The 25,032-nt window shown below is 54.5% G+C and overlaps 1 protein-coding gene across 4 annotated transcripts; it reads right to left on the minus strand.

Annotated features, from left to right (window-relative positions):
* Nucleotides 1-47: 47 nt before the first annotated feature.
* Nucleotides 48-10,499, minus strand: SLC22A12 (solute carrier family 22 member 12). 4 transcript variants are annotated; one of them, XM_025357379.1, is made up of 11 exons: nucleotides 10,322-10,499; nucleotides 9,151-9,857; nucleotides 8,225-8,328; nucleotides 7,539-7,693; nucleotides 7,295-7,463; nucleotides 3,746-3,869; nucleotides 3,464-3,579; nucleotides 2,502-2,716; nucleotides 1,915-2,023; nucleotides 1,454-1,657; nucleotides 48-903 (listed from the first exon to the last, which is right to left on the minus strand). In XM_025357379.1, exons 2-11 carry the CDS (start codon nucleotides 9,550-9,552, stop codon nucleotides 840-842), a joined length of 1,662 nt encoding a protein of 553 aa, XP_025213164.1. In that variant the 5' UTR covers nucleotides 9,553-9,857; nucleotides 10,322-10,499; the 3' UTR covers nucleotides 48-839. The 4 variants fall into 4 exon arrangements, with proteins under 4 accessions (XP_025213164.1, XP_025213168.1, XP_025213166.1 ...); XM_025357383.1 differs by lacking the exon at nucleotides 7,539-7,693 and having other exon boundaries at nucleotides 9,151-9,450; nucleotides 9,562-10,330; XM_025357381.1 differs by having other exon boundaries at nucleotides 7,641-7,693; nucleotides 9,151-10,330.
* Nucleotides 10,500-25,032: the final 14,533 nt, after the last annotated feature.

Consider the following 25,032-nt stretch of genomic DNA (forward strand, 5'->3'; position numbering starts at 1 on the left):
CCCCCGACCTGGGAGGACCCTGGGGGGTCATCACTGGAGTCAGTGAGGGGCAGCCATTCATTTTTTCCTTTATTCAATCCCTCGCACCAATGCCCCAATGCGCTGTGTGGGAGCTGGGACATGGGGTCATGGGACCACCCCAACCCTCTGGGAACTCATAGGCTGGCAGGGTGGGAGAAGGCAGGCTTGTGGCTGTAACTGTGGGTAGCAGTTTCACGGGCATCTCAGGCTGGCCCTGGAGCCCTGGAAGGGGGTCTGGGTTTGGGGGTTAAGTGGAGTCTGTCAGGGATAAGGGTGGGAAGGGGACTGCAGGCAGAGGATGTGGCGGGCAGGTGGCTGAGGTCTGGAGGGACATGGAGAGGGGCCAGGGGTCAGGCTAACAAGGGCTTCTGGGTAAAGCTGTGGAGCTGAGACTCTACTGCTTGTGCGGAGCCAGGAGAGGTCTTGACCTTGGATGGTGGTTAGCTCTGAGCTCTGGGCAGGTGGACGGGTGTGGGCGAACAAGTGGCAGTGAGGAGGCAAGCAGAGGGTTGGCAAGGCCAGCTCGTTCCCCTGGGCTCACCCCTCTGCTGTCTGAAGCCATGAGGGCAGGGCAGGGTGGTGGTGCACTGGGCCGCCTTCTGCAAATCAAACTGTTCTTTGCCCCTTCAGTATTGAAGGGGGCCCTTTGGACTGTGAGAGGGGCAGGGCTCAGCTGGAGGGGCAGCCCTGGGGGAGAGTGGGGACCTCAGAGGACAGCCTCTGGGCCTCTGGAAATGGACTTTGCTTTCCTCCTGCCTTCTCCAGAGGACAGAAGAAGGCTCTTCCTCCGACTGTCCCATCGCAGGCTCCCCAGGAGGCTAAAATTGTGTGGATTTCAGGACAGAGTTCCCCAGTGTGCCATGTGTCGTCTTCTTTACTACCCTGTTCAGGAAACACACGGGGGTGTGTCTTGGGGGTGCAGAGTGGCCCCTGACCTTTGACCTGTATCCATCCCAAGGACTCCAGGGAATGCCACCACCCTGCTCTCGGGGGCCCAGAACTGAGCTCCCAAGCATGTGATGGGTGGGGAGTGCGTGTGCAGTGACTGCCCTGTCAGTCATCAGGGCTTTAGAGGTAGAATCTGGGGCCTGTGAGGTCCCCCAACAAGAGCTGGATCTCCCTCTCACAAAGGACTATCCACTCTTCTCCCTTTGGCCTCTCTCAGGGTGGACCTGGGGGAGCTTGGCCATTTGTGCCTCGAATGGTGGAGTGAAGGGCAGAGGACAAAGCCGTGGGTCAAAGCACTGCCAGCTGGGGACCGAGCCCTGGGTTGCCACTCTCCCAGAGATGTACTGTGTGACCCTGGGCCAATCCTATCTGTCTGGGCCTCTGCTTCCCCCTCCGTCCAGTGATGGGGATGGGTGAGCAGGCTGCCCTGTGCTGGGGTTCTCTGGTGGGAGGGAGGGCTGGTCCCAAGGCTGGGTCCACTCACTGGTTCTGCACATCTTGGATGGTGTCGGGCAGCGGCAGGCTCTGGGTCTCGGGCAGAAGCAGTGCGGCCAGGCCACTCAGCACCGGCACCGTCCCGTATACCAGCAAGGGCAGCCAGGGGCCATGGACACCCAGCAGCCGGACCAGGGGCCCCAGGATGGCTCCTGCACGGGCCGCCATCTGGCCCAAGCCCACTGCAGTCATCCTGCCAATGCAGATGCGCCTGTCAGCGCCTGGTCTACCTGCCCACATCCTTGATCCCGTACCCGGGCCAGGCCCACTTGGCCCAGGGAGGCCCAGGGGGTCAGGCTGGGCTTGGGAGGCACCTGAGCAGCCCCAGGATCATGCAAGAGGGAGATGCATGACATGAACATCTAGGTCTGGGAGAAGCCACTCCTGCCTGGGGTTGCTCCGCAGCTCAGCCCAGGGCTCCCCTCTCCTGGAGCCCAGGCCCAGCCTCACCTGAGCACGGTGGGGAAGAGCTCGCTGCTGTAGATGGTGATGCAGGTGTAGGCGGCCCCCACCCCGCCCAGCCCCAGCACGGCCAGGGCTGAGCGCACAGCCCCCATTTCTGTGGGTAGAGATGGGATTAGTGAGCTTGGTGGGGGGCCCAAGATCAGATGGGGGCTCCCTTCAGCCCAGGGGCTTATCCTTGAGCTGCAGGCCTCTTTGCAAATGCTTGGGAGTCATCTCCATCTGGGGGTCCTGTCCTGAGTGGCCTCATGGCCACACCTGCAATCTGCTCCCCACTCAGACATCCGGAGCTAGCCCTGGAGTCGTCTTGACCCCTGTTTCCCTCCCCCTGCAACCCATCGCTCAGTTCTCATTTTAACTCCACACTTTTCCCTGGTGCCACCCCTGCCACTCCTTCACCGTTCTCGTTGGCTCAGCGCAGACACTGCCGTCTGTCCCTAGACGGCTCCAGCAGCCTCCTTCCTAACAGGGTACCTGCTCTAGTCCAGCACCTCCAAGGAGGGGCCGAGGTCTCTGTTCCCAACCCGACACCCCCGAGGTAGGGAAGCCTCTGGTGTACAGCTTTGCCCCCTCACCGTGGGGCACCAGCGTGTTGGCCAGAATGCAGAGCCCTGCCAGCAACAGGGATGCGGCCTGCGTGGGGCGGCGGCCCAGGCGGCTCAGCAGCAGCAGGGCGCCCATCTTGGCCGGGATGTCCACGACACCAATGAACATCTGGAGCAGGAAGATGTTGCTGCCCAGGGCCTGCAGGTCCAGGGCCAGGCCGAAGAAGGTGAAGCCAAAGGCGAACCTGGGGTGGGGGTCAGGGGAGTCAGGGTGGGGGTAGGGGTGGGGGGGCGATGGGCAGGATGGGAACAATGGGGGGGGGCGGTCGGGGGGGGGGCACGCTGCTCTTAGGTCAGTGATCTGGCCCTTCAGCTGCAGCTCTGTGGGCTGGGGCCAGTCTCTAGACTGCTTCCCAGGTCCATTTGCCAACATGGCTTTCCTTTGGGTTTGGCTGATGGGAGGCGCTGGTGAAAGGCTGGAGGAGGGGAGAAGCAGGGGATTTCTGCCTCCCTCTCTGCGCGGGGGCTTTGTCTGGGAGTGACTATGTTCCTTCCGTGGCTCCAGCTGCCACTAAACAGGCCTTCCCTCCTTGGCCTTGGCGGTCTTGGTCTTTGCTGGATGGCTGTGGGTTCTGGGCTCTGATAAGCCCGCTCTGCCCTCCCCAGCCCCTCCACACCAGGCAGGGGCGCTTGCTGCCCATGCTGTTGCCTGGATCACCCCATCGTCCTGCCTGGCTCCCAGCCCCCCCAGGAGCTTTGTTAGGGATCCGGCCTACCGCATCTCTTCTATCTGCCTTGCCCCTTATTAAAGCCCCTCAGTGAGCCCACCCGGCCTGGGTTGTCTCCTGTCAGGAGTGACTGACAGAGGGGAAGGTGTCTGTGCTGCAGGCCAGCGGGACCAAGCAGAGCCAGCAGAGGCCGGGGCCATGTGCCAGCGAGAGCCCCGATTCCAGGTTCCTCTGTGGAGGTGGGGTTGGGGGAAGGGCGTCTACCAGCACAACATGGAGATACAGGTCCGGAAGCGCAGTCCGGGCGTGCGGAGCAGTGTGCCCAGGCTGGCGGGAGCCTGGTCCATGCTCAGTTCCTCCCTCATGGCTGAAAGCAAGACCTATGGAGACGGGGTGGGTGCTGTTGGCACTGGGGGCTCCAGGTGCCTCCTCCTCTCTGAGACCTTCTTCTCAGGGAGCTGAGGTCCTTGGTGGGTCTCCCAGGGTGCCCTATGCAGGGCCAGGGAGAGGGTCTGAGGGTCCAGGTTTGAGGAGGATCAGCCTTACCTCAGGGGTCAGGGTGTCCCGCACCGCCCCCTTTCCGTTGATGGCAGCCACCCTCCACAGCTCGCGCAGGCCCCAGTCCAGCCTGCCCGTGGTGAGGAGCCATCGTGCCGACTCTGCCAGCCACCTTAAGTGGAGGGGCATGGGAGGGATCATTGTCTGTGGCCCCCGGGGCCTGGCCTGCGCCAGCCTCAGACTGCTCCCCTGTACCCACTGCTCCAGGCCCAAGGCTCAGGGTGGCTGAGGACCCTGAAGGGCAGCCATGCCCTCTTGGGCACCCTCCTTCCCCAGCAGAACTCCTTCTTCCTTTCTCCCTCCTAGGGGTTGCGGTTGGGGGTATGCAGTTCTCATCCTGGGGCTGGCTGCTGGGATGGAGGGAGGGACGACTCCGTTGAACCCTTCCTGCCTCCCTCTGGACCCCACAGCCTTTCCCCTACCTCACTAGGAACCTGGCCTGGTTGCAGTCAGGGCCCCTAGGGCTACAGGACCACTGGGTCCTGGCCGCTGCCAGAACCTTGGCTATCTCCAAGGCCGCTGGGGTCCACCCCTGTCCCGGCACCTCCCATACCACACGGCCTTCCTGTCCACCCCATGGCTGCATCTTCCTCCTGCAAACAGTTTAACAGCCACCCTGGGACTCAGGCTGGGAGCAGGGTCCCCAACAGCACCAGTGCCCTCTGGCCGCACCCAGTCAGCCGATTCCCACACAGCACCCCTTGCACCTGAGTCTCTGCTACCTCAGCCTCATGAGCCCAGCCCCTCCCCTCCCTGTGGCAGGACTCAGCCCCTTACGCTGACCTGGCTCCCACTACTCTCAGCGTCAAACTGAGCTTACGCCACACCATCCTGCCCCACCTGCTGAGCGCCTGCCATGCTACCACTCTACACAAGCGCCCCACCACTCTACACAAGGCCTGCCTCTAGGCCTTGGCTCCTGCAGGTCCTTCAGCCAGACATGTTGTTCCCTATGAGCAGTCGGGTGGGGGCCACCTGCCTACACCCACTGGGGCCCTGAGCTCCTTAGGTATTTGCAGAACAGAGGAGAGAAGTAGAGATTCCAGGTGCATATTAGAGGTAGAGCTGATGAAGCCTGGTGACCCCGTGGACTTGGTCGGGGGATGGTGAGGGAGAGAGAGGCATCATGGTCACTGTGACTCAGCATCTGGTGAGTTCAGGGGCTGCTCCCCACTCTGGGGAAGCCTTGAGGAGGAGAGGTCTAAGGAGATGTTTGTGGAGATGAGACACCTATAATGGAACCATCACACAGGCAGTTGGAGGCGTGAAGCTGGAGGTCAGTGGGGGAGGCGGGACCGAGTGGAGATTTGGAGTCTGCAACATTTGGAGGGAGCTGGGGCTGCAGGCAGGGGTGAGGCTGCCTGAGGGAGAGAGTGCAGACTGTGCCCGCCACACAGCAGGGGCCACAAGTGATGGTGGCCGGATCATTGTGGGTGACCCTGGGAAGGGCAGTTTGGGTGGAGAAGAGGGAGAAAGCTGACTGGAATGTGTTGGAAGTGACTGGGAGGGAGAAAGTGGGGTCCCATTTTCAGATGTCCACACCCCAGCTTCTCATCAAGCCTTAGGCACAGTTTGTGAGGCCATGATGTTTGGGATTCCCTGTGAGTTCCACATGGGCAGAGACCCCGTGTCTGCTCATAGCTGGTGTCAGCCAGTGCCTGGCATCTGGTAGGTGCTCAGTAGTTATTTGTCGAATGAATGAATTAATGAATGAATTAATGGGCACTTCTTCAGCCCTGTGGGAGCATGTCTACCAAGGAAAGGGGGGTGCAGCTCTGTGGCCCTGCATCAGCATGAGAACCAGGAGGGGTGCCTTGGAATTTGTATTGCTGACCTTTGCCTTCCACTGTCTACCCTCTTGGTGTTGGGAGTCAAGCTGCCATCCCAGAAGGCTGTTGGACACAATTGCCTCCTTGTGGAGCCACTGTATGAGATGTAATTGTCTCCTGCTCTGAGGAGTGGCTGCAAATTGTTACTCCACTCCAAACTGTTGGGTGGGAGAGATTTGTGGAGTCAACCTTCTTTCTAGTGTGGGTGTGGGCATCTGCTCACCACTGGGCCCTCTGCTGTGCTCCTTTCTGTGGTGGTCCCAATGGCCAAACAACTACTAAGTGTAGGGCCCGTGTATGAATGATCCAGGCTCAGCCCTGCCCTCAAATGGCCTCCGTCCATCCATCTATCCATTCATCCATCCAGTTCATCCAATTCATCCACCTACCATTCAACCATCCATCCATCCATCCATTCAACCATCCATTCAACCATCCATCCATCCATCCATTCCATCCATCCATCCATCCATCCATCCATCCATCCATCCATCCATCCATCTATTCAACCAACCATCCATTCAACCATCCATCCATCCACCCACCCATTCCATTCCATCCATCCATCCATCCATCCATCCATCCATCCATCCATCCATTCCAACTATCCATCCATCCATCCATCCATTCCATCCATCCATCCATCCATCCATCCATCCATCCATCCATCCATCCAACCATCCATTCCATCCATCCATCCATCCATCCATCCATTCAACCATCCATCCATCCACCCACCCATTCCATTCCATCCATCCATCCATCCATCCATCCCTCCCAACTATCCATCCATCCATCCATCCATTCCATCCATCCATCCATCCATCCATTCCAACCATCCATCCATCCTTCTATTCCAACCATCCATCCATCCATCCTTCTATCCATTCATTCAACCATTGATTCAATTCATCTATACAATCCAATCCATCTATACACCAACTCACCCATCCACTCGTCTAAATTCACACATCCATCATCCCATTTATTGATCTGTCTCTACCTACCTGCCTACCTACCTACCTACCTACCTATTTCTACTTACCTAACAATTCATCCATTCAACAAATATTTATTTAGCACCTACTATGTGCCAGGTGCTTGGCAAGGGCCAAGCCTGATTTGTTTAAGGGCAGTGCTGACATTTCCTAACTTCCTACACATGCCGGCTCTCTTTGGGGACTGTGGAGTCCCTTCTGATGAGTGGGTCCTGGTCCCTGTTCTCTAGCAGACAGACACATGCATTGATTCTGTCAACCCATGAGGCAGACTGCAGCTGTGTGCTGTATGTGCGGGCATGTGTTGTATCTTTCCACCCGCTCCCCTAGCCTAGTTCAGTGCTGCCATGCCTGGCACAGAGGAGGGGCTCAGAAGATGGGCCTGGCAGCACAGATGCCAAGGCAGGCAGAGACAGGAGAGGGGAACAGGCCAAGAGATGAGGAGAAGGAGGGAGGAAAGGAGAAGAATGAGTAGGAGAAGGAGCACTTGGGAGGAGCAGGGGAGGCGCCCTGGGGACCCAAGCCCTGGTTGAAGTGGGTGTCTTGGGCTTGTGGATGGTCCACTCTGCCAGGCTCCTGGCTTTCCTCCAGCCCGTGCACCCCTGGCCTCTAGCACTCCCCAGCCCCCAGGGATAAGAGAGTCTCCCATTCCCCCGGGTGGAGAGTGGGCAGGATCTCCTCTGAGGAGGGAAGTGGAGCACAGCACCCACCATGAGTACAAAAAGCAGAGGAAGAAGGGGACCGAGACCACCAGCTGCAGCAGTGTCCAGTCCCGCACACCGTAGGCCACTGCGGCCGTCAGGCCATGGCCGAAGCTGAAGCCCAGAGAGTTCAGGGTCATCACCAAAGGTCGGGCCTGCGCCGCCGTCCACTCCATCACTGCAAGGAGACCGAGTGGTTCAGCCCTGGAGCCTGCATGGAGCCCCCCTGCATGGCGCCAGGTCAGAGACCTACAGAGAGTGCCCGTGTTCATCATGACACCTGCTACGGCAAAGGCCAACAGGAAGCGGAACAGGCAGTACACGGGGAAGGTGGGGGCGAAGGCAGCTGCCGTGCCCATTACAGCCATCTGAAGGTAGCTCCAGGTTAGCACCAGCCTGCGCCCGAACCTGCGGCACAAACCAGGAAGAGGCAGGGTCTGTGACTGGCCATGGCACTGGCCACGGGGATCTGGACCACAGAGAGCCCACCCTCTGCTTGGCCACTGAGCTGAGGCGGACACTGAAGCGGCACCTGGGTGAAACCTGCATTCTCCACCCATGGAAGACTCTGGAGCAAGACTCTGGAGCACAAAGAGAGTCCCGAGGCTGGAGCCAAAGGGAATGGGCTCCGGTCACCAGGAGCACTCAGGTCGCAGCTGAAGGCAGGCGTGTGGCCAAGCCAGTTTTAGCAGTGAATGTTTGCTGGGGAGTAGCAATCCTCTACAACCCCCAGAGTAAAGTCGGTGAACTTGAGGCTCAGAGAAGGTTCCAGACCTCCCTACATGGCACAGCTGCAGGGTGGCTGGTCCGAGACCCACCTCCAACAAGGAGGGCGTCTAGACTTGGTTTGTTGAGGCTGGTTTGGGGCCAGTCGGCCAGGGGCCTAGGAGAGCGGGGTCGTGAGGGGAACTGGGACCTTCCTGGACTGGGGGTACTCACCTGTCTGAGGCAGGGCCGCATGCAGCAGCTCCCACCAGAATCCCAGCCAGGTAGATGGACTGGGCCATGGGCTTCAGGGCATGAGAGTCACACACCAGGTTCCACTGAGGGGAGAGGAGGAGAATGAGCTCAGGAGGCTGGGAGAGCCCGTGCGGAGGGGCAGAGGAACTGTATGGGAGGGCCCCCAGGGAGCTGGGTGGGGTGGGTGGCCTGGTGACCTCTAGGGCTTTAGAGCAAGACCCTGTGGAACAGTGAGGGCACCTGCAGGCACAGTTTGGTCTTCTGAGGAGTATATCCTGCCACCCTTTGCCTAAACTCCTCCCTGACTCCCTATTGCCCAATGGGTTTCTAGCCACATCTGCCCCTCTCTCCTGTCTGTCCACTTGGAAGCAGCCACCCAAACTGACACCCTGGCCGCTCTCCCGGAGGCTGCATCCCTCCTGTTCTTTGTAAAGAGGTTCTTCCCGCTTGTTGGGACGAGCCGCCCCTCTCTGCTTGCCTGGCCTTGCCTGGCGCCCCATCTGGGAGGCAGCCTGGGGTGGTCCCTTACCCTGTGTGCTTTGGTCTTGGGGAATCCAGTGAATGGTCACTGAGTCCCCCTGTGGCTACATTGCCTGGAGTCACAGCTGATGGGTCAGCAAGGCCGAGACTGGGTGAGGCCAGTGAGTGTCCAGGTGCCAGCATTTAGAGGTGCCCACCCAGGTGCCCCCTGCACCTCCAAGAGCCTGGGCTGGCTCCATCTGCAGACTGATACCTGCCGCCCACTCCCCTGTGTGTGGCTGACGAGGGGCTAAGCGGCTCAAGAGTGAGCAGGGCCTGAGGAGGTGGGTCCCTCCCAGGACTGGACCTTTGAGTCTGAGCCACCGTGATCCATGACTCTGACTTCCAAGGGGGCAGGACTCGAGTGGCTCTGGGGGAGGCCCTACCTTGGCCACGATGGTGGAGGTGAAGATGCTGCGGTCATAGACCCAGCCGTCCACACACGGCTCTGTGTCGGCCTCGCTCCAGCTGGTGGCCGTGGCATTGGGGTCCAAGATCTGCCACTGTGGCTGGCGGAAGCGGCGGCATTGGTGGGGTCCCTGGTTGGGGCCCGGTGGGATGGAGACAGCCAGGAGGGCCTCGGGAGTCAGGCCCCCTGGGACGCCGGCCTGGGCCGTGCTATTGTCCAGGAGGGGTACCCAGCAGCGGTGGCTGGGCACAGCGGCCGAGAAGTTCTCCAGCATGCTCTGGGTACTCAGCCACATGATGGAGACCATCAGAGCCACTGTCTGGAGAACCTGGAACCTGCCCAGGCCACCCACGAGGTCCAGGAGTTCAGAAAATGCCATGGAACCTACTCAAGGGGCCCAGAAGAGGGCCCACTTCACAAGGGCTGGCCCAAGGCAAAGGGGCCAGGGCCACGGGCCTGTTTCCTCCACGGTGGTGCCCACAGTGGCTTCTCCAGCCCGGCGGCTGGGAGCATGTCAGTGGCTGCTGGCTTCACAGACTCGGGGCTGGGGGCTCAGGCTCTCTGGTCATCTGCCTGCTGGTGTCACTTGGAGTGGCTCCAACTGGACCCTGAGGCTGCGTGAGGTGCTTCCGAGACCTCCAGCATCTCCCCAGAGAGGCAGCTGCTCCAGACCTCCCAGAAAAGCTGAATTTGGAAAGTAGGAAATGTGGAGACTGAAGACTTTAATTCTAGACTGGAATTAAAGTGTGACTGGTGACACTTACGGAATCGAGTTTAGCAATCATTTCCTTGGTCAAAGTTTAACCCGCGTTGAGGGAGGCGCAGACGTGAGGGAGATGCAGCCTCCTCCGCTCGGGGGCCAGGGCCAGCCTGCTCTTAGCCAGGTCTTGGGAAGGCCTAAGTTCTCCTCCTGGCGGCTGTGGGACGCCAGGGCTGCCTGCCCCCTTCGGTGCCCCTGCGTACCTACCTCCCAGAGTGGCTGAGCCAAAAGAAGGCGGGCCCGCAGATCCCCCTAACTTGGGGCTGGGGCAGCTGTGCAGGTCTCTGTGTGGGCTTGGGTCACTGGCAGCTGCCCAGCCCCTGCGCCTCCCAGGCTATGCGGCCTGGCCTTGCCCATGGCCCCACCGGTGGCTCCTGCCTCCACTCACCTGCTCTGGTTGGCGTCCTGTTCCCCCTTTGCTGTTACCCTGTCCTGAGCCCTCGGTGGAGCTTCCCAGCATCAACAGACACCCCACAGACTCCCCAAGTTCGGTGTGCCCAATGCCTCCCTGAGATCTCTGTCCCCTCCCCAAATCTACGCCTCCTGCAGAGCCCCACCTCAGCTATGGCCTCCCATGTCACGGTCCCTGGCCTGGAACCCAGCGTCTTGGTTCATGCCTCCTGCTCTCTGCCTCCCAAACTCACAACAGGCCAAGCCTGGCTAGTTTTGCCTCCTAAGGATGTCTCTCTCCCACCTCCCCAACTCCACAGCTGTCCTTGCCCTTGTCTTTCTGCCTCAACTCCTGTCCCTGGACCCACCCCGCACTGCAAACCCTTGGGTCAAATCCTGCTTAAAAGTCAAGGGGCGGCCGGGCGCGGTGGCTCAAGCCTGTAATCCCAGCACTTTGGGAGGCCGAGGCGGGTGGATCACGAGGTCAGGAGATCGAGACTATCCTGGCTAACATGGTGAAACCCCGTCTCTACTAAAAATACAAAAAAAAAAAAAACTAGCCGGGCGTGGTGGCGGGCGCCTGTAGTCTCAGCTACTTGGGAGGCTGAGGCGGGAGAATGGCGTGAACCCGGGAGGCGGAGCTTGCAGTGAGCCGAGATCGCGCCACTGCACTCCAGCCTGGGAGCACAGCGAGACTCCGTCTCAAAAAAAAAAAAAAAAAAAAAAAGTCAAGGGGCTCCCAGTCAACAATAGCTAGTTGTGCCTTACCAGGGCAGGGGGGCAGGCAGCAGTGTGTGCCGGTGCAGGGTGTGGGGTTCAGGAAAGTCTGGATTGAAGCCAAGAGAACCCCCTTGGTCTTGATAGCTAATTCTCTAGGCGAAAGGGCCAGAAAACACAAAGCAGTTAAAAAGTGTGTGTGTGTGGCCGGGTGTGGTAGCTCATGCCTGTAATCCCAGCACTTTGGGAGGCCTAGGTGGGCAGATCACTTGAGATCAGGAGTTCAAGACCAGCTTGGCCAACATGGCAAAAACCCATCTCTACTAAAAATACAAAAGTTAGCTGAGCACGGTGGTGGTGTACAGCTATAATTCCAGCTACTTGGAAGACTGAGGCAGGAGAATCTCTTGAACCCGGGAGGTGGAGTTTGCAGCAAGCTGAGATTGCACCATTGCACTCTAGCCTGGGCAACAAAGCAAGACTCTATCTCAAAAAAAAAAAAAAAAAAAAAAAGAAGTGTATATGTATGTGGCTATATGCACATGCCTGTGTATGTGTGCACATGTGTTTGCACAAGTGCATGTGTGTATGTGTGTGCATGCGTATATGTGCAGTGCAGCAGTGATGGCAACCCAGGTGTTTGCTGTTATGTGCTTTGGGCACAAAACTCTCCATTTGAGGCATAAATGCCCCTCCCATCTGCTTCTTTTTGCTTCACCCACTCTTCCCACTGCCCCACCACGTGGCTTACCAAGCCAATTTCTTTGCCTCCCTGGACTCTGCACCTTGACTCATCCACTGCTTCTACCACGCGCCCTGTACATGCTTGCTCAGTTCCCACCCTTGCTTATGTTGGACCTCCAGCCTGGAATGCTGTCTCCAGGCTCACCCTTAGGCCACATACTGTGTGGAATGGGCACAGTCCAAATACTGCCTCCCCCAGTGGGCTCTCTTTGCTTATTCCTGCCTACACCCAGGGCTCAGAGTTGTCAGTGGAATCCCATCTTTACATTGTCCTGCATTCTTCTCAAACTCCTGACCTCAGGTGATCTGCCCACTTCGGCCTCCCAAAGTGGCATGAGCCATGGCACCCAGCCATGTCCTGCATTCTTCTATTATGGTCCAGTTGGTCTTATTTCCAGCGAGCTCCTGGTAGTCTGGGACCCTTCTTTAGAGCCTCTTTGGAACTGATTTGGACAACAAATAGAGGCTCCATGAAGACTTGCTGAAGTGCATGGAATATTTTTTTTAAAAACTTCCTTTTTTTTCTAATTATGAAATAATTTACACACTTCCTTAAAAATTCAGAACATATTGAAAAGTGTAATGAAAATAAAGATCACTCATATACTCACCAACCAGTGAGTTACACTATTGTTTACAGTTTGGTGTAAATATGTCCAGGCTTTGTTTTTGTAACTGATATGTTTAGCTTCATCAGCCTGAGTTGCCAAATAAGCTTTACATTTCCTTTTGTAAAATCCAAAAGAAAAACCTTTGTCTTTTAATTAGCAGTTTTAACCTGTTCATATTTATTGTAATTATTGACATGTTTGGACTTCATTTACCACATTTTCCCTTTAAATCTTGGTTTCCTTGTTCCTAATTTCTACTGAATAAATTAAGTTTTCTTGTTCTATACTTCTGTCTTGGTCTGTCAGTTATGTTTTATTTCTGTTATCCTTATATTTGAACACACAAACCAGGGGTTATTTGATACCACTTTCCCTCTTCAAAACTACCACCTTCTCTTCCATTCTCTCTCTCAATAGATGACCTTTCTTCTTATTTCACTGAAACAATAGAAGCCATCAGAAGCCAACAATCTAATTCGCTCACCAGCTCACCTGCCTTGGTGCCCCCACATTCTGCCTTCCCTCCACCCAGTTTGGTCTCTCTCTCATCCATGCCAGCCCCTCACTGTGTGCCTAGAGCCCCTTTGCCTATTCACGTCTCTCTTTGGCACTTGTCTTTCCCTCACTACTGGATAATTTCCAGCAATGTACAAATATGCCATTTTTTCTGTAGTCTTCCAAAAAGTCCCCCTCCATTTGAGCCCCTCTTTCTTCTTAAGCTATCGCCCCGCCTTTGCTTCTATTTACAACAAAATTCTATGAAAGTATTATTGACACTCATTTCCACTTTCTCTCTTCCCATTGTTTTGTTCTTTTGGATTCATTCCCACCAAGGCTTTGCCCCATCACTCTGCTGTCACCAATGACCTCCATGCTGCTAGATGCAATGACATTTTCAGTCCTCATCTTACTCGAGCCATCTGTCTCTGATCTCCACCTGAGGATACTTTCTTCCCTGGGCCTCCAGGACTCACCAATTCTCAGTCTTCTTGGTTGGGTTTTCCTCTTCTCCCCACACTGTTAACATTGGAGGCCACTGAGCTCACTCCTTGGTCTTCTCTGTCTTCTCTATCATCTGGTCCATTCACATCTTTAGCCTGTACCTCTTCTTGGAATGCTAGATTTTGATCCAACTGCCTAATCTTAGGTGCTTAATCAATATCTCACACTTAGTGTGGCCAAAGCTGAGCTCTCCCAAAAAAGTGCTTCTCATTCAGCTTTCTCTACTTTTTTTTTTTTTTTTTTAAATTGCGTCAGAGTCTTGCTCTGTTCCCCAGGCTGGAGTGCAGTGGTGCCATCTCGGCCCACTGCAAACTCCACCTCCCAGGCTCCAGCAATTCTCATGCCTCAGCCTCCTGAGTAGCTGGGTCTACAGGCATGCGCCACCATGCCCAACTAATTTTTGTATTTTTAATAGAGATAGGGTTTCACTATGTTGGCCAAGCTGGTCTCGAACTCCTGGCCTCAAGTGATCCACCCTACTCGGCCTCCCAAAATACTGGGATTATAGGCATGAGCCACCACACCCAGCCCCAAATCACCAGCATTTTAATTTCAGAATGTGTAATTTCCATTTCAGAATCCCTGTTTGGTTCTTCCTATAACTGCCCCTTCTTGTTTCCTAGTTTCCGCTTCTTGTTTCATGGGTGGAATAATTTCCTTGATCTCTTAGTGGATATTAAGAGTGTTTCTCTTGGGCCAGGCATGGTGGCTCATGCCTGTAATCTCAGCACTTTGGGAGGCCGAGGTGGGTGGATCACTTGAGGTCAGGAGTTTGAGACCAGCCTGGCCAACATGGGGAAACCCTGCCTCTAGTAAAAATACAAAAATTAGCCAGGCGTGGTGGCACACACCTGTAATCCCAGCTACCAGGGTTGCTGAGGCAGGAGAATTGCTCGTATCCATGAGGTGGAGGTTGCAGTGGAGCCAAGATCACACCACTGCACTCCAGCCTGGGCGACAGAGCGAGACTGTATCTGACAAAAAAAAAAGAGTGTCTTTCTTGTTAATATCAATATGCATTTGTTGAGCTGAGTGTTGATAATGCACCAGCTACTGCTCTAGGCACAGGGATGCAGCAGTGAACAAACAAGATAATTCCCTGTTCTCACTGATATGTAGAAAGACATGCCAGTAAGAGAGGGGAAACACATCAAGAAATAAATGAATATAATGTAGTGACAAGTAGTGATCATGCCATGGAGAGAGCAAGACAGCATAAGAGGCAGAGAGTAAGGATCATGTTGCCACTTTGGGTGGGGCAGTCGGGGAAGACTTCTCTGTGGAGGTGGCATTGAAAGAGACTCAAGTAGATGAGGGACAAGACACACAGTTGACTGGGGAAAGAACATTGCAGGCAGAGGGAAGAGTATATGCAAATACCCTGGGGTGGGCATGTGATTTTATGCTCAAGAAGTAGGAAGGAGGCCAGTGTGGTTGGGGATAAGTGAGTGGGAAAAGTAGAGCAGTTATGGGACCAAAACATACAGATCCTTATAGGGTTTTGAGGAGAGGAGTGGCATGATCTGACTAATGTTTTTACAAATCCCCCTGGAGAACAGACTGAAAATGGGACGAAATAGAAGAAGGGGTTCCCCCAGGAGGCTGTTGGGGTGGATCATGTGAGCAATGAGGGTCAGTGCTAGGGCATTAGGGCAGGTGGAGAGAAATGCTTGGATTTGGGGCATATTGCTTTGCTTTGATTAAATATAGGGCCAAGGGTGAAGAAAAAGGATAAACTGATGATCAGGTGGGTGGTGGGTGGATGGTGGGCCATTTACGGAGAAGCAGAACACTCGGGGAGAAACAAGTGTGAGGGAAAAATGAATCATTTTTTGTGATGAGATTGACACATCTATTAGCCATGCAGGTGGTGGCATCATGGAGTGATTTGGGAATAATTAGGGGATAAAAGGCATTTTAAGTCACAGGACTGGATAAGCTCACGTAGGGTGCAACTTTTCATAGCAAAGAGATGACATTTGTGATGGAGCCTTCGGTCTCTGATTTTGAGAGGTCAGGAAGAGGATGACCCAGCAAAAGAACTGTGAAGGCAAAACCAGTGAGTCCTGGAAACCAGGACAGCAGGATGTCCCAGAAGCCAGAGTAAAAAGTATCTGACAGAGTCAATCAGCAATGTCATATCCTTGGGTGGGTGCAGTGGCTCACGCCTGTAATCCCAACACTTTGGGAGGCCGAGGCAGGTGAATCATCTGAGGTCAGAAGTTCGAGACCCGCCTGGCCAACATGGTGAAACCTCTACTAAAAATACAAAAAATTAGTCAGGCGTGGTGGCGCATACCTGTAATCCCAGCTACTCGGGAGGCTGAGGCAGGAGAATTGCTTGGATCTAGGAGGCAGAGGTTGCAGTGAGCCAAGGTCACACCATTGCACTCCAGCCTGGGCAACAAGAGTGAAACTCCATCTCAAAAACAAACAAACAAACAAGTCACAGCCTGCTGAGAGGTGGAGTGGGATAAGGTCTAGAATTAGCCCCCGGATTTGGCAGCATGGACTTCTCTGAGGGCCCTGGCTGGAGGGTTTACTGTTGAGGGGTGAGGTGAAATGCAGAGAGGCACAGGACCGTGAGAGTGCTGGAGGCAGGGAAGTGAAGTCGGTGAACACAGGCAGCTCACCTATGGAGTTTCACTCTAAGGAGAAGCAGGAAAATGGGGATGTGGTTTGCATTAATTAGAGTAATGCTGGCTGCTATAGCAAGCCAATCTCGAAATGTATAACAGCTCAAACACAATAGAAGTTTATTTATTGATAGTTTAAAGTCCCAAATGGCTGTTGCTGACTGTGGGCAGCTCTTCTCCAAGAGGTGTCTGGAAATGCAGGCTCTCCCTGTCTCGCAGCTTGGCGTCCACGCTGGCGGTGCTCACGTGCATCCAGCCACAGAGGGGAAGAAAGGATAAAGCATCCACCTGCATTTAAAAAAAAATTTTTATTTGTATTTTTTTGAGATGGAGTTGCGCTCTGTCACCAGTGAGCAATCTCAGCTCACTGCAACCTCCGCCTCCCAGGTTCAAGCGATTTTCCTGCCTCAGCCTCTGGAGTAGCTGAGGTTACAGGTGTGTACCACCATGCGTGGCTAATTTTTGTATTTTTAGTAGAGACGAGGTTGGCCAGGCTGGTCTCAAACTACTGACCTCAGGTGATCTGCCCCCATCAACCTCCCAACGTGCTGGGATTACAGGCGTGAGCCACTGCGCCCGGCCCACATTCACCTGCATTTTAACCATCTTAGCCCAGAAGTGACCCACATTTATTCCGTTCACACCCCACTGCTGAGAACTGGTGACAAGGCAGAAGGTGGGGAGGGACACAGTTCCTGGCTAGACTGCTGCTTCCAGGCCACATCTCAACACTGGATGGGGAAGCGTGGGTGCTGTGGGCAGTTGGCCATCTCTGCTGTGGGAGCTCACCCAATTGTTATTGAAGCTTTGTTTTCAAGCAGGGGGGTCATTACAACTCGCTTGTGTGCTGATGGATCACATGTTAGAAAGGGAAGCCTTGATGTTGTTGGCAGGAGGGATATCTGAGCAGAGTCCTTGAGATTGTGAGGGGGGATGGAACCCAGAGCACAGTGGCCCCAGGAGTTCATTGCCAGCTGCAGGAGGTGAGAGTGATCGTGTGGACACAAACAAAGCTCTGCGTTGGGAGGACAACAGGGGCTGGTGAAATAAGAAGCAAGGTAGGCAGTTGAGCTTCGGGAGGTATTGCAAATTTGAAGAGAGAGAGGCAGGAGAGCCGACAGACCAGGGAGGGATGGTTGCTGCTGGTACCCCTTGGGAGTCTGTGATGAGACTTTGCCTTCTCTGTGGGGTGCAGGAGTGGTGTGGACAGAGTTAGGTTTGGGCATGGAGGAACCTGGCCAGGCAGCAAAAGAGGAGAGAGATGGGGCCGCTGCACGGTGTGCATGTGCAAGGGAGTGGCTGTAAGATGTTCCCCGGAGGAGTCCTGAGCTAGCGGCTAAAGGGACTCAAGGCCACTGGGACAGTGCAGGAGAAGGGGCGCCAAGTCTTAGAGCACACAGTGTGGAAGGACTGTTACAGTCCAGGTCTGGAGGGGAGCCCAGGTGGAGAGCTGGGACGCGGGCAGCTACTGGTCTAGTGATGAGCCCTAGACCACAGGGGTGAGTGGCGGGTGGAGGATAAGATTTTTGCCGGGGGAAGGGTCAAGGAACAGAGAGTGGAGGCAACGGGAGCAAAATCAATGAAGGGAGATCCCATGGCCGTGAGGCTTCAACCCTGTCCCGGGCCCGCCTTGTTACTGGCAAGATGGCAGATTTTCTCAAAATGGGCACAGCAAGTGGTTTGTCAGCGTTTTCTTTTTTTTTTTGGACCTGGGGTTGCACGGTGGGCATCTTTCTGGCTGGTTGGTGCAGCAGGTTTTTTGTGATTCCTCCCAGCCCCCAATGTCCTGTGGTGACAGCAGCTGCCTCTGGTCCCAGGCCAGGCAGGAGAAAGGGCAGGCAGGAGAGCTTACTGTCCGTGACTCAGCAGGGCTGGCCGAATCCAGGCGGGCGGCTGAAGGAGGCAGCAGCCAAAGCTGGCTGGGCTTGCTCAGGGCTTAACAGGGCTCTGTGCCCCTCGAGGTTGCCTGGGGCTTGGAAACTATTACTGCAGAATCAGAGCCTCTGCTCTTCTCCCAGCCCTTGTTTCTGTGGGCTGGGTTCTTGGAGGTAGAAGGGCGCTCCTGGGAGAAGCTCTGTGCGGACCCCTTGGAGGATCTGCGAGCCTTCAGCTTGTCACCCCTTGCTCAGAGTCTGAGATAACTCCCTAGGGCCTTGGAGAGGAGGCTGAGGCCATGGGAACCCTTTTTTCTCCCTTTGGCTGCTTCCATCACGTGGCCCCAACCCTGCCCACACAGGCACCAACTCTCTTCTGAAGAGGTCCTGCGCTCTTGTCTTTGCTCCATCGCTGCTTGTTCCACCTGAATGCTGTGGCCACCGTCTCCGCCTGTCCAGGCCCATTCCTCTCTCCTCGCTTTCCTATCCCTGAGGCCCTCCAGAACAGTGCCCACCACCTGGAGGTGCTTTGAGTGAGGTGATGGGCTGCAGGTTTTCTAAGCGCCAGGTCCAAGTCATCGTGCCTCTAACAGTGCCCAGCACAGGACTGGCACAGGGTAGGGCCCAGTCAGGGCTGCAGAGAGGGGTGGCCATCTTCACAGTCTCGGTTTAAATCCAGGTCTTCTGGGCCTTGATTTCCTCATCTGTGGAAAGGGCATCGTGTTCTCCACTCTGTGAAGTGGTCTTTAGGGCAAGATGTCCTGGTTCTCCGAGAGTCCTTCTCCAGCTTCTGAAGTGTCTACATGAGGATAATGAGGGCCCCCAACCCATGTGAGGCTCGGGAGTGCCAGCTCCTCCAAAGCCTCTGAAGGTCTGCTCTCCTGGGTATTGCTTGCTCCAAACGTCTGTTTGGAACAGCCTGGGCCACTGCCTTTCTGAAAAATGGCAGTGGCTTTGCTCCTTGTCACTACCAAATGTGCCCCAAATGTGGTCACAGGCTCAATTTGAAATTCCCCACAGAACAACTGGGAAATGCCCCAGTGCTTATGATGGTGATGATGATGGTGATGATAGGAATGACAATGATAGTGGTGCTGCTGCTGATGGTGGTGGTGGTGACTGAGATGGTGATGGTGGTGGTGATTGAGATGGTGGTGGTGGTGATTGAGATGGTGGTGGTGGTGATTGAGATGGTGGTGGTGGTGACTGAGATGGTGATGGTGGTGGTGATTGAGATGGTGGTGGTGGTGATGATTGAGATGGTGGTGGTGGTGATTGAGATGGTGGTGGTGGTGATTGAGATGGTGGTGGTGGTGACTGAGATGGTGATGGTGGTGGTGATTGAGATGGTGGTGGTGGTGATGATTGAGATGGTGGTGGTGGTGATTGAGATGGTGGTGGTGGTGATTGAGATGGTGGTGGTGGTGACTGAGATGGTGATGGTGGTGGTGATTGAGATGGTGGTGGTGGTGATGATTGAGATGGTGGTGGTGGTGATTGAGATGGTGGTGGTGGTGATTGAGATGGTGGTGGTGGTGACTGAGATGGTGATGGTGGTGGTGATTGAGATGGTGGTGGTGGTGATGATTGAAATGGTGATGGTGGTGATTGAGATGATAATTGAGGTGGTGATGATGATGATTAAGATGATGGTGGTGGTGATTGAGATGGTGATGGTGATGATTGAGATGGTGATAATTGAGATGTTGATGATGATGATTAAGATGGTGCTGATTGAGATGATGATGGTGGTAGTGATGCTGATGGCAGTGGTGATGATGATTGAGATGATGATGGTGGTTCTTGAGGTGATGATGGTGATGGTGGTGGTGGTGATGATTGAGATGATGATGGTGGTGGTGATGATGACTGAGATCATGGTGGTGGTGATTGAGGTGGTGATGGTGGTGGTGGTGGTAATGATGATTGAGATGGTGATGGTGGTGATTGAGATGATGATGGTGGTGATTAAGATGGTGGTGCTGCTGGTGACAGAGAGGTAAGGGAGAGTGGTGGTGAGGGAGTCCTAGAGGGAGACTCAAATCAATCCTGTCCTAGTGCCCTTGGAGCCCAGGAAGAGCTCCCACACTTCCCACCCTCCAGTTTGGCCTCCTCTCTCTCTGGACCAGGTTCTAGCTTTGCCCTTGTGTACCCCAAAGCCCAGCAAGAGGTTTTCCCAGAAGGACAGCCTCCCCATGGGCTGTCACCCTGGGAACAGCCATTTCCACCTCTGCTTCACACATGTGGCCCCTGCCCCCTCCTCAACAGCACTCACTCAACAGCCCATCCCTCCCTCCCCGCACCCTTCTAGAGCATTCACAGACATTGCTTGAATAAAAATACATTTTCCTCTGGCCTGAAGGCTGCTGACCCCTGGGAGCAGGCAATGGTTGGCCACCTGTGTGTCCCGCCGCCCACACGGAGGCCGTATTGTGGGGAGGCAGCCACGGGCTGCTGGCTCGGCACCAGCTCAGGCAGGTGGCCAGGGCTGGGGGGAGCACACTCGTGACTTTAATTGGCCCCTGGCGCGAGCTGGCACGGCTCTAACTGCAGGCCCCACACTACGCAGACCCCTTCTCTCCAGCCCCCCTGGATCCTCCGCCTGAGGGGTTCCTCTGGCCCATTGAGCAAATGTGCCTAAGTAGGCCGAGGAGGGCGCGGGGCAGCATGGCTCAGCTGCCCTGCCCTTTCATGTGCCTGGCGGCACCTGTGAGCCTGGCCTTCCTGCTCCAAAGGAACTTCGCTCTTCTTGTTATGTCAAAAAGATGTTTTACGTTAAAATTCAACACAGAATGTTAACCAGACATCGGAACCAGGCTCGTCAAAATGGGAGCTGCTCAAACAGGTTGAACTTTGCACTGTTCTGTGTTTTTGGAGGGTCTTGCCCATGGCCAGCATTTTCTGGCTGGCACATTTTAACAAGGCTGGGTACAAATGCTGCCCTCTGAGTCATTCCTCCGGAGCCTGTGCCCAGGGCCCCCCTTCCTGTGGGCTCCCATGATTCTTGGCCTCTACCTTATGATTGCTGCATCTTTATTGGAGAAGTTTCATGCTGGTTAAGCTGCAGTCTCAAGAATGCTGGTCTTCTAGTAGAGAGCTGTCTCTTTTTGACTTTGTGAGTTGCAGCCTGTTGTTCAGAGGAGCGATTTTAAGTGGATGCAAGGACAAGTCTAGCTGTGGGGAGGGCAGGGGAAGGCATGATGTGGATTTTGGCAAAATTCCTCTCATCTCATCGGAAAACAGTGTGGGATTTGGCCGGCCGTGTGCAAACACACTGTGCTAGCAGGAGCCTTCTTTCCTGCTTCTGTGGATGCAGGAGCCACACAGAGTGAGCTCAGAGCAGCCAGTGCTGGCCAGGGATTCAACAGACCCCGCAGACTCCCCGGTAAATGAGAGGCAGTGAGGCCCAATGGTTAAGTGCACAGACTCTGGGTTCAGGCTGCCTGGATTTGAATCTGCTCTACCCAGGCTGTGTGGCCTTGGGAAAATTCTTAACCCCTTTGTGCCTCCGTTTCCTCCTCTGTAAAATGGTGGTGCTGGTAATTCTGATTTCATCAGGCTGTTGAGAAGACCAAACGAGTTTCTACAAATCACCTGGAATAGTCCCTGGAGTGCAGTGAATGCCTCATTTGTATTGCTGTTGTTATTGTGATTGATTTTTGACAAGGAAGACTGTGGGAAACACGTGGAAGCTCCCAGAGGCTGAACTTGAGAAGGACCCATGGGGAGTCAGGTCACCCCAGGGCTAGATCGGGCAGGCAGAGATATCATTTGAAAGACAAGGCACCAGGGCCAGGTGCCTGTAATCCCAGCGCTTAGGGAGGCCAAGATAGGTGGATCACCTGAGGTCGGGAGTTCGAGACCAGCCTGACCGACATGGAGAAACCCCATCTCTACTAAAAATACAAAATTAGCTGGGTGTGGTGACGCATGTCTGTAATCCCAGCTACTCGGGAGGCTGAGGCAGGAGAATCGCTTGAACCCAGGAGGCAGAGGTTGCAGTGAGCCAAGATCGCGCCATTGCACTCCAGCCTGGGCAACAAGAGTGAAACTCTATCTCAGAAAAAGAAAAAAAAAAAAAAGAAAGAAAGACAAGGCACCAAACTGTACACAGTATCATGAGTCTGCTGAAAACCTGGGGTGAGATGTTCATTTTCACCTGTGGCTAATGTGTGCTTAGAGTTTTAACAAAGACCTCTTATTTTTTTCTAAAAAGAACACCCGTATGACAGATGTCAGGGGCACTGGACCTTCGGGAACTAAATACAATCGGCCCACTCCCCGTTCATGCTTTTGAGCAAAGCGCAGGAGGGTTTGGGGCTGAGGAAGATGTGGGGCTCTGTGTTCCTGCTTACTTTGTGTCCCTGCTAGAGTCGTCCTCCGCCATGGGGGCTTGCGGCCCTTCCTGCGTCTCTATCCTGGAGGGATCTGTGTCCTTGAAACATGAATGGCAGTCCCTAGCTTTTACACACAGACACACACATGTACACATAGAGACACACAAGCAGGTGTGCACATGTGCAGGCTCATGCACACACACAGCAGGCAGGCACACACACGAGCACACACACACATGCACCGTCCACCTGAGTTCTCAGGGTTTAAAAAGACATAGGGCGAGTTTGCCCTGCAGCCATGAGAACAGCTTGTGGCTAGACAGATAATGGACTGGACCCTCCTTCCTGATGGATGCCCTGGGCCTGTTTACCACACAGCTCCTCTCTACCCCTTGCTTCTCTGCTTTGTTTGGTTTTTTTTTTGAGATGGAGTCTTGCTCTGTCGCCCAGGCTGGAGTGCAGTGGCACGATCTCGGCTCACTGCAAGCTCCACCTCCCGGGTTCATGCCATTCTCCTGCCTCAGCCTCCTGAGTAGCTGGGACTGTAGGCGCCCGCCACCATGCCCAACTAATTTTTTTGTATTTTTAGTAGAGACGGGGTTTCACCGTGTTAGCCAGGATGGTCTCGATCTCCTGACCTTGGGATCCACCCGCCTCAGCCTCCCAAAATGCTGGGATTACAGGTGTGAGCCACCGCGCCCGGCCTCTTCTCTGCTTTCTCCCCACCCTGGTGGTCTGTTAGTTCCAACCCAGAATCATCCTGTTCTCCCTCTTGGGGCTATTTCTCCTAAAAAACAACAGGTGTCCTTAGGGTCTCGCCTTCCCTCCAGTAGCCTCGCCAAGGGATTTTCCTAAGCCAATGCAGTTTTAGCCCTGAGAAAATTCAGTTCTTAGCTGTTAAGATCACATATACTACCTATAACTGACTGGAAAAGCAGCGATTCTCCTTTAGGCAGCTTCCTGGGTACCCAGACGGGGAGGTGGCCCCAGCAGGGCCATCACCACCCAAGCAGCACAGCCTGCCACAGGCTGACTCCTGGGAGGACATACATAGGTGGCTCCTGTGGGTGCTTCTGCCCTGCGCCAGGCCCAGGCCCCCTACGCTGCAGTGGTAGGATGTTTGGGTTGTGACTGACAGGGCCCCAGGTCATACAAACTTAGGGGGAAGGGCTCCCTGGAAGCTCAGGGCCCCTGGTCTGTGGGGTCTCAGGGGGACCTGTGGCTTTTCCACTCTGTCCTCCCTCTAGCATTTGCTTCTGTTTCTCCCTGTTGCTTTCATTTTTGCTACTGGTCTGTTTCTCCACAAAGCACAGAGCATGACCGACAGCCCAAATGCCAACTCCTGCTGCTCTACCCTGAGAGAGGGACTGATTTTCTTTCTTCATTTTGGCTACAAGTGGCCCAGGAGAGGGCTCTGGTGGCCCAGTGAGGGCACATGCAGCCTCCTGGACCCAAAGAACACAGCGACACCCGTGATGACATGGGAAGGGCAGGGCCTGGGTAGGGAAGGTCACCTGAGGTCCCTGGGATCCCTGTCCAGTGTCCCCTTTTCTATCTCCTGCCTTGTGATGTCTGTGCCTGGGGGAGGGTTATTTGTGGATGAGTGTGGGTTCCTGGAAGCTCTCGGCCACACTCTAACCTGGGAGGCGGGGCTCAAGCCTGTCCGTCATGGCCCTGAGGAAGGGGTAGAGCTTTTAGCAGACAGAGGCAAGGCAATGAAAACATAACTGAATGAATAGTCACACACTTATTTACAAATCTCTTGAAGATTTTATATAAAATTTCTATTATTTCTTGCTTAAATATTTGTCAGAATTCATCAGCAAAGCCATCAAAGCCTGGAATTTTCTCTGTGGGAATATTTTTAAATGCTGTCTTTGACCTCTTCACTCTCTTCTCTCCCACTCATTCATTCATCCACCCACCCATTCATCCATCTACCCATTTATTCATCAACCCACCCATCTATCCATCCATCCCATCCATCCATCCCATCCATCCATCCATCCATCCATCCATCCATCCATCCATCCATCCATCTGTCCATCCATCCATCCATCCATCCATCCATCCATCCATCCATCCATCCATCCATCCATCCATCCATCTGTTAGTCCATCCATCCATTCGTCTGTCCATCCATCCAACCACCTATCCATTCATTGATTCATTCACCCACCCATCCATTCATCCATCTACCCATTGATTCATCCATCCATCCATTCATCCACCTTCCCATTCATCCATCCATTCATCCACCAATCCATCCATCCATCCATCCATCCATCCACCCACCCACCTATCCATCCATTCATTCATCTACCCACCTATCCATTCATCCATCTACCCATTGATCCATCCATTTATCCATCATCCATCCATCCATCCATCCATCCATCCATCCATCCATCCATGTATCCATCCATTCATTCATCCACCCACCCATCCATTCATCTACCTACCCATTGATTCATCCATCCATCCATCCATCCATCCACCCACCCATCCATCCACCCACCTATCCATCTGTTCATTCATCCACCCACCCATCCATTCATCCATCTACCCATGCATTCATCAACCCAGCCTTCCACCCACCCATTCATCCATTCATTCATCCATCCAACCACCAACCCATCCATCTATCTATCCATCTATCCAGTAAACAGTTATTAAAAAGATACCAGAGTCAGGCCCTGGAGCAGAGCTTTGGGGACACTGTGGAGAAGATGGTGAAATTTTCCTGCCTGGGTTGTATGGTGCTGGCAGGAGGACAGGCTGACTGGCC

This window comes from Theropithecus gelada, chromosome 14, assembly GCF_003255815.1.
Source record: "Theropithecus gelada isolate Dixy chromosome 14, Tgel_1.0, whole genome shotgun sequence".
NCBI classification, from domain to species: domain Eukaryota; kingdom Metazoa; phylum Chordata; class Mammalia; order Primates; family Cercopithecidae; genus Theropithecus; species Theropithecus gelada.

Bases quoted from the DNA above. Each gene is read 5' to 3' on its own strand.
- SLC22A12 (XM_025357379.1), bottom strand. From the start codon at position 9,552: ATGGCATTTTCTGAACTCCTGGACCTCGTGGGTGGCCTGGGCAGGTTC. The intron at 7,694-8,224 runs GTGAGTACCCCC...TTTGTGCCGCAG, and splicing joins TGCGGCCCTGCCTCAGACAG to GTTCGGGCGCAGGCTGGTGC. The intron at 3,870-7,294 runs GTGGGTGCTGTG...CCTCCACTTAAG, and splicing joins CTCTGCTTTTTGTACTCATG to GTGGCTGGCAGAGTCGGCAC.